The 8,162-nt window shown below is 59.7% G+C and overlaps 1 protein-coding gene and 2 long non-coding RNA genes across 4 annotated transcripts in view; 1 reads left to right on the top strand and 2 right to left on the bottom strand.

Moving 5' to 3' along the window:
• Nucleotides 1-221: 221 nt before the first annotated feature.
• LOC120731883 lies at nt 222-8,055 on the top strand. 2 transcript variants are annotated; one of them, XM_040029213.1, is made up of 3 exons: nt 222-674; nt 2,029-2,734; nt 7,814-8,055. In XM_040029213.1, exons 1-2 carry the CDS (start codon nt 377-379, stop codon nt 2,676-2,678), a joined length of 948 nt encoding a protein of 315 aa, XP_039885147.1. In that variant the 5' UTR covers nt 222-376; the 3' UTR covers nt 2,679-2,734; nt 7,814-8,055. The 2 variants fall into 2 exon arrangements, with proteins under 2 accessions (XP_039885147.1, XP_039885149.1); XM_040029215.1 differs by lacking the exon at nt 222-674 and adding an exon at nt 1,401-1,821.
• On the bottom strand, nt 6,413-7,323 carry LOC120731885. The gene is made up of 4 exons (XR_005695437.1): nt 7,313-7,323; nt 7,055-7,069; nt 6,764-6,765; nt 6,413-6,637 (listed from the first exon to the last, which is right to left on the bottom strand). It is a non-coding gene; the product is annotated as an uncharacterized LOC120731885 (long non-coding RNA).
• The window catches only part of LOC120731884, a 7,210-nt gene continuing 6,690 nt past the window's right edge, over nt 7,643-8,162 (bottom strand). The window contains exons 2-3 of the long non-coding RNA XR_005695436.1: nt 7,910-8,159; nt 7,643-7,711 (exon numbers count right to left, since the gene is read on the bottom strand). This is a non-coding gene — a long non-coding RNA (uncharacterized LOC120731884). The remainder of the gene's footprint in view (nt 7,712-7,909; nt 8,160-8,162) is intronic.

Here is an 8,162-nt window from a genome sequence, read left to right as displayed (position 1 = left end):
TGCAGGTGAAAGTTTTTTGCCCACTAACACCTTGGATTGCCTTTACTTCGTCTGACTGGGGTGTTTTTAACCTCATCGCTATGCCCGAAGTGCAGTAGAGCCTGCGAGAAACGAGCTCGCAACAACTGCAAACCAGGGATCATCAACAACTGCCGTGGCTTTCCCTATGTGCATATCAATCGGTAAGTGTTAATCTTCCTGTCTAACTACATTTTTGCTGGACCTCCAGCAGGCCCCGGGGACCAACATCGCACCTTGCTCTTGCCTCCCTTACAGCTGAAAAAGGTCCATGCTTGTGCCCTGGCCCTGCTGAAATTCCCTCTCCATTTAGCCGAGGCAGTGAGTCGGCCTCCTGTCTCCCCTACGGTCGAAAAAGATGTGCTCCTGGGCGCACTGGCCCTGCTGCTACTCACATCGGGCATGGACCTGGACCTCCAGCAGGCCCCGGGGACCAACATCGCACCTTGCTCTTGCCTCCCTTACAGCTGAAAAAGGTCCATGCTTGTGCCCTGGCCCTGCTGAAATTCCCTCTCCATTTAGCCGAGGCAGTGAGTCGGCCTCCTGTCTCCCCTACGGTCGAAAAAGATGTGCTCCTGGGCGCACTGGCCCTGCTGCTACTCACATCGGGCATGGACCTGGACCTCCAGCAGGCCCCGGGGACCAACATACTCCTCTGCTCTACTCCCAAACTAGCTTTCCTTCTCCCGCAGTTACCCTCCACCACATATCCAGCATTCCCTCTCCATTTAGCCGAGGCAGTGAGTCGGCCTCCTGTCTCCCCTACGGTCGAAAAGATGTGCTCCTGGGCGCACTGGCCCTGCTGCTACTCACATCGGGCATGGACCTGGACCTCCAGCAGGCCCCGGGGACCAACATCGCACCTTGCTCTTGCCTCCCTTACAGCTGAAAAAGGTCCATGCTTGTGCCCTGGCCCTGCTGAAATTCCCTCTCCATTTAGCCGAGGCAGTGAGTCGGCCTCCTGTCTCCTTTACGGTCGAAAAAGATGTGCTCCTGGGCGCACTGGCCCTGCTGCTACTCACATCGAGCATGGACCTGGACCTCCAGCAGGCCCCGGGGACCAACATCGCACCTTGCTCTTGCCTCCCTTACAGCTGAAAAAGGTCCATGCTTGTGCCCTGGCCCTGCTGAAATTCCCTCTCCATTTAGCCGAGGCAGTGAGTCGGCCTCCTGTCTCCCTACGGTCGAAAAAGATGTGCTCCTGGGCGCACTGGCCCTGCTGCTACTCACATCGGGCATGGACCTGGACCTCCAGCAGGCCCCGGGGACTCACATACTCCCCTGCTCTACTTCCGCACTAGCTTTCCTTTCTTGCAGTTACGCTCCACCGCATATCCAGCTATGACCTGGACCTCCAGCAGGCCTCGGGGACCTACATCGCACCTTGCTCTTGTCTCCCTTACAGCTGAAAAAGGTCCATGCTTGTGCCCTGGCCCTTCTGAAATCCCCTCTCCATTTAGCCGAGGCAGTGAGTCGGCCTCCTGTCTCCTTTACGGTCGAAAAAGATGTGCTCCTGGGCGCACTGGCCCTGCTGCTACTCACATCGGGCATGGACCTGGACCTCCAGCAGGCCCCGGGGACCTACATCGCACCTTGCTCTTGTCTCCCTTACAGCTGAAAAAGGTCCATGCTTGTGCCCTGGCCCTGCTGAAATTCCCTCTCCATTTAGCCGAGGCAGTGAGTCGGCCTCCTGTCTCCTTTACGGTCGAAAAAGATGTGCTCCTGGGCGCACTGGCCCTGCTGCTACTCACATCGGGCATGGACCTGGACCTCCAGCAGGCCCCGGGGACCAACATACTCCTCTGCTCTACTCCCAAACTAGCTTTCCTTCTCCCGCAGTTACCCTCCACCACATATCCAGCATGGCCCTTGTCCTCCAGCAGGCCCCGGGGACCCACATCCTCCCCTGCTCTACTCCCCCACTAGCTTTCCTTTCTTGCAGTTACGCTCCACCGCATATCCAGCATGGACCCTGACCTCCAGCAGGCCCCGGGGACCAACATCGCACCTTGCTCTTGCCTCCCTTACAGCTGAAAAAGGTCCATGCTTGTGCCCTGGCCCTGCTGAAATTCCCTCTCCATTTAGCCGAGGCAGTGAGTCGGCCTCCTGTCTCCCCTACGGTCGAAAAGATGTGCTCCTGGGCGCACTGGCCCTGCTGCTACTCACATCGGGCATGGACCTGGACCTCCAGCAGGCCCCGGGGACCAACATCGCACCTTGCTCTTGCCTCCCTTACAGCTGAAAAAGGTCCATGCTTGTGCCCTGGCCCTGCTGAAATTCCCTCTCCATTTAGCCGAGGCAGTGAGTCGGCCTCCTGTCTCCCCTACGGTCGAAAAAGATGTGCTCCTGGGCGCACTGGCCCTGCTGCTACTCACATCGGGCATGGACCTGGACCTCCAGCAGGCCCCGGGGACCAACATCGCACCTTGCTCTTGCCTCCCTTACAGCTGAAAAAGGTCCATGCTTGTGCCCTGGCCCTGCTGAAATTCCCTCTCCATTTAGCCGAGGCAGTGAGTCGGCCTCCTGTCTCCCCTACGGTCGAAAAAGATGTGCTCCTGGGCGCACTGGCCCTGCTGCTACTCACATCGGGCATGGACCTGGACCTCCAGCAGGCCCCGGGGACCAACATCGCACCTTGCTCTTGCCTCCCTTACAGCTGAAAAAGGTCCATGCTTGTGCCCTGGCCCTTCTGAAATCCCCTCTCCACTTAGCCGAGGCAGTGAGTGGGCCTCCTGTCTCCCCACTAGCTTTCCTTCTTGCAGTTACGCTCCACCGCATATCCAGCATGGACCTTGACCTCCAGCAGGCCCCGGGGACCACCATCGCACCTTGCTCTTGCTCCCTTACAGCTGAAAAAGGTCCAGCTTGTGCCCGGGCCCTGCTGAAATTCCCTCTCCATTTAGCCGAGGCAGTGAGTCGGCCCCTGTCTCCTACGGTCGAAAAAGATGTGCTCCTGGGCGCACGGCCCTGCTGCTACCACATCGGGCATGGACCTGGACCTCCAGCAGGCCCCGGGGACCAACATACACCTCTGCTCTACTCCCCCACTAGCTTCCTTCTCCCGCAGTTACCCTCCACCACATATCCAGCATGGCCCTTGCCCTCAAGCCTGCCCCGGGGACCACATACTCCTCTGCTCTACTCCACTAGCTTTCCTTCCTTGCAGTTGCGCTCCACCGCATATCCAGCATGGACCTGACCTCCAGCAGGCCCCGGGGACCACATCGCACCTTGCTCTTGCCTCCCTTACAGCTGAAAAAGGTCCATGCTTGTGCCCTGGCCCTGCTGAAATTCCCTCTCCATTTAGCCGAGGCAGTGAGTCGGCCTCCTGTCTCCCCTACGGTCGAAAAAGATGTGCTCCTGGGCGCACTGGCCCTGCTGCTACTCACATCGGGCATGGACCTGGACCTCCAGCAGGCCCCGGGGACCAACATCGCACCTTGCTCTTGCCTCCCTTACAGCTGAAAAAGGTCCATGCTTGTGCCCTGGCCCTGCTGAAATTCCCTCTCCATTTAGCCGAGGCAGTGAGTCGGCCTCCTGTCTCCCCTACGGTCGAAAAAGATGTGCTCCTGGGCGCACTGGCCCTGCTGCTACTCACATCGGGCATGGACCTGGACCTCCAGCAGGCCCCGGGGACCAACATCGCACCTTGCTCTTGCCTCCCTTACAGCTGAAAAAGGTCCATGCTTGTGCCCTGGCCCTGCTGAAATTCCCTCTCCATTTAGCCGAGGCAGTGAGTCGGCCTCCTGTCCCTACGGTCGAAAAAGATGTGCTCCTGGCGCACTGGCCCTGCTGCTCTCACATCGGGCATGGACCTGGACCTCCAGCAGGCCCCGGGGACCACATCGCACCTTGCTCTTTTCCCTTACAGCTGAAAAAGGTCCATGCTGGTGCCTGGCCCTGCTGAAATTCCCCTCCATTTAGCCGAGGCAGTGAGTCGGCCTCCTGTCTCCTACGGTCGAAAAAGATGTGCTCCTGGGCGCACTGGCCCTGCTGCTATCACATCGAGCATGGACCTGGACCTCCAGCAGGCCCCGGGGACCAACATACACTTCTGCTCTACTCCCCCACTAACTTTCCTTCTCCCGCAGTTACCCTCCACCACATATCCAGCATGGCCCTTGCCTCCAGCAGGCCCGGGGGACCACATCTCCCTGCTCCACTCCCACTAGCTTTCCTCTGCAGTACGCTCCACCGCATATCCAGGCATGGACCTGACCTCCAGCAGGCCCCGGGGACCACATCGCACCTTGCTCTTGCCTCCCTTACAGCTGAAAAAGGTCCATGCTTGTGCCCTGGCCCTGCTGAAATTCCCTCTCCATTTAGCCGAGGCAGTGAGTCGGCCTCCTGTCTCCCCTACGGTCGAAAAAGATGTGCTCCTGGGCGCACTGGCCCTGCTGCTACTCACATCGGGCATGGACCTGGACCTCCAGCAGGCCCCGGGGACCAACATCGCACCTTGCTCTTGCCTCCCTTACAGCTGAAAAAGGTCCATGCTTGTGCCCTGGCCCTGCTGAAATTCCCTCTCCATTTAGCCGAGGCAGTGAGTCGGCCTCCTGTCTCCCCTACGGTCGAAAAAGATGTGCTCCTGGGCGCACTGGCCCTGCTGCTACTCACATCGGGCATGGACCTGGACCTCCAGCAGGCCCCGGGGACCAACATCGCACCTTGCTCTTGCCTCCCTTACAGCTGAAAAAGGTCCATGCTTGTGCCCTGGCCCTGCTGAAATTCCCTCTCCATTTAGCCGAGGCAGTGAGTCCCTGCTCCTACGTCGAAAAGATGTGCTCCTGGGCGCACTGGCCTGCTGCTACTCACATCGGCATGGACCTGACCTCCAGCAGGCCAGGGGACCAACATCGCACCTTGCTCTTGCCTCCCTTACAGCTGAAAAAGGTCCATGCTTGTGCCCTGGCCCTGCTGAAATTCCCTCTCCATTTAGCCGAGGCAGTGAGTCGGCCTCCTGTCTCCCCTACGGTCGAAAAAGATGTGCTCCTGGGCGCACTGGCCCTGCTGCTACTCACATCGGGCATGGACCTGGACCTCCAGCAGGCCCCGGGGACCAACATCGCACCTTGCTCTTGCCTCCCTTACAGCTGAAAAAGGTCCATGCTTGTGCCCTGGCCCTGCTGAAATTCCCTCTCCATTTAGCCGAGGCAGTGAGTCGGCCTCCTGTCTCCCCTACGGTCGAAAAAGATGTGCTCCTGGGCGCACTGGCCCTGCTGCTACTCACATCGGGCATGGACCTGGACCTCCAGCAGGCCCCGGGGACCAACATCGCACCTTGCTCTTGCCTCCCTTACAGCTGAAAAAGGTCCATGCTTGTGCCCTGGCCCTGCTGAAATTCCCTCTCCATTTAGCCGAGGCAGTGAGTCGGCCTCCTGTCTCCCCTACGGTCGAAAAAGATGTGCTCCTGGGCGCACTGGCCCTGCTGCTACTCACATCGGGCATGGACCTGGACCTCCAGCAGGCCCCGGGGACCAACATCGCACCTTGCTCTTGCCTCCCTTACAGCTGAAAAAGGTCCATGCTTGTGCCCTGGCCCTGCTGAAATTCCCTCTCCATTTAGCCGAGGCAGTGAGTCGGCCTCCTGTCTCCCCTACGGTCGAAAAAGATGTGCTCCTGGGCGCACTGGCCCTGCTGCTACTCACATCGGGCATGGACCTGGACCTCCAGCAGGCCCCGGGGACCAACATCGCACCTTGCTCTTGCCTCCCTTACAGCTGAAAAAGGTCCATGCTTGTGCCCTGGCCCTGCTGAAATTCCCTCTCCATTTAGCCGAGGCAGTGAGTCGGCCTCCTGTCTCCCCTACGGTCGAAAAAGATGTGCTCCTGGGCGCACTGGCCCTGCTGCTACTCACATCGGGCATGGACCTGGACCTCCAGCAGGCCCCGGGGACCAACATCGCACCTTGCTCTTGCCTCCCTTACAGCTGAAAAGGTCCATGCTTGTGCCCTGGCCCTGCTGAAATTCCCTCTCCATTTAGCCGAGGCAGTGAGTCGGCCTCCTGTCTCCCTACGGTCGAAAAAGATGTGCTCCTGGGCGCACTGGCCCTGCTGCTACTCACATCGGGCATGGACCTGGACCTCCAGCAGGCCCCGGGGACCAACATCGCACCTTGCTCTTGCCTCCCTTACAGCTGAAAAAGGTCCATGCTTGTGCCCTGGCCCTGCTGAAATTCCCTCTCCATTTAGCCGAGGCAGTGAGTCGGCCTCCTGTCTCCCCTACGGTCGAAAAAGATGTGCTCCTGGGCGCACTGGCCCTGCTGCTACTCACATCGGGCATGGACCTGGACCTCCAGCAGGCCCCGGGGACCAACATCGCACCTTGCTCTTGCCTCCCTTACAGCTGAAAAAGGTCCATGCTTGTGCCTGGCCCTGCTGAATCCCCTCCATTTAGCCGAGGCAGTGAGTCGGCCTCCTGTCCTCCTAGGTCGAAAAAGATGTGCTCCTGGGCGCACTGGCCCTGCTGCAACTCACATCGGGCATGGACCTGGACCTCCAGCAGGCCCCGGGGACCAACATCGCACCTTGCTCTGCCTCCCTTACAGCTGAAAAAGGTCCATGCTTGTGCCCTGGCCCTCTGAAATCCCCTCTCCATTTAGGCGAGGCAGTGAGTCGGCCTCCTGTCTCCCTACGGTCGAAAAAGATGGCCCTGGGCCACTGGCCCGGCTGCTACTCACACGGGCATGGACCTGGACTCCAGCAGGCCCCGGGACCAACAGACCTTCTGCTCTACTCCCTGACACCACTTTCGCTTCTCTCCGCAGTTACCTCCACCACATAGCCACAGGGCCCTTGGCCTCCAGCCTGCCCGCGGGGACCACGATCTGCCTCCTGGCTGCTATCCGCACGGAGCTTTCCTCTGCAGTACGCTCCACCGCATGCCAGCATGGACCTGGCCTCCAGCAGGCCCCGGGACCACACGCACCTTGCTCTTGCCTCCCTTACAGCTGAAAAAGGTCCATGCTGTGCCTGGCCCTGCTGAAATTCCCTCTCCATTTATCCGAAGCAGTGAGTCGGCCTCCTGTCTCCTTAACGGTCGGAAAAGATGTCTCTCGGGGCGCACTGGCCCTGCTGCTACTCACATCGGCATGGACCTGGACCTCCAGCAGGCCCGGGGACCAACATACACCCTGCTCTCTCCCCACTAGCTTCCTTCTGCCGAAGTTACCCTCCACACATATCCAGCATGGCCCTTGCCTCAAGCGCCGCCCCGGGGACTCGACATCTCCCTGCTCTACTCCCACTAGCTTTCCTTTCTTGCAGGTACGCTCCACCGCATATCCAGCATGGACCTGACCTCCAGCAGGCCCGGGGACACATCGCACTTGCTCTGCCTCTTACAGCTGAAAAAGGTCCATGCTTGTGCCTGGCCCGTCTGAAATCCTCTCCATTTAGCCGAGGCAGTGAGTCGGCCCTCCTGTCTCCTACGGTCGAAAAAGATGTGCTCCTGGGCGCACTGGCCGCTGCTACTCACATCGGGCATGGACCTGGACTCCCAGGCCCCGGGCCGACATACACTCGCTCTACTCCCAACTAGCTTTCCTTCTCCCGCAGTTACCCTCCACCACATATCCAGCATGGCCCTTGCCTCCCCTCCAGCAGGCCCCGGGGACCACATCTCCCTCGCTACTCCCCACTAGCTTTCCTTTCTTGCAGTTACGCTCCACCGCATATCCAGCATGGACCTGGACCTCCAGCAGGCCCGGGGACAACATGCACCTGCTCTTGCTCCTTCAGCTGAAAAAGGTCCATGCTTGTGCCCGGGCCCTCTGAATCCCTCCCATTTAGCCGAGGCAGTGAGTGGGCCTCCTGTCTCCGTAACGGTCGAAAAAGATGTGCTCCTGGGCGCACTGGCCCTGCTGCTACTCACATCGGGCATGGACCTGGACCTCCAGCAGGCCCCGGGGACCTACATCGCACCTTGCTCTTGCCTCCCTTACAGCTGAAAAAGGTCCATGCTTGTGCCCTGGCCCTGCTGAAATTCCCTCTCCATTTAGCCGAGGCAGTGAGTCGGCCTCCTGTCTCCTTTACGGTCGAAAAAGATGTGCTCCTGGGCGCACTGGCCCTGCTGCTACTCACATCGAGCATGGACCTGGACCTCCAGCAGGCCCCGGGGACCAACATACACCTCTGCTCTTGCTC

The sequence above is a fragment of the Simochromis diagramma genome, unplaced genomic scaffold (assembly GCF_900408965.1).
Source record: "Simochromis diagramma unplaced genomic scaffold, fSimDia1.1 OVJJ01000483.1, whole genome shotgun sequence".
In the NCBI taxonomy this organism is placed as follows: domain Eukaryota; kingdom Metazoa; phylum Chordata; class Actinopteri; order Cichliformes; family Cichlidae; genus Simochromis; species Simochromis diagramma.
The sequence above is the reverse complement of the archived record's forward strand: the minus strand, read 5'-3'. Positions and strand labels throughout refer to the sequence as shown.

Bases quoted from the DNA above. Each gene is read 5' to 3' on its own strand.
- LOC120731883 (XM_040029213.1), top strand. From the start codon at position 377: ATGTGCTCCTGGGCGCACTGGCCCTGCTGCTACTCACATCGGGCATGG. The intron at 675-2,028 runs TGCTCTACTCCC...AACATCGCACCT, and splicing joins CGGGGACCAACATACTCCTC to TGCTCTTGCCTCCCTTACAG.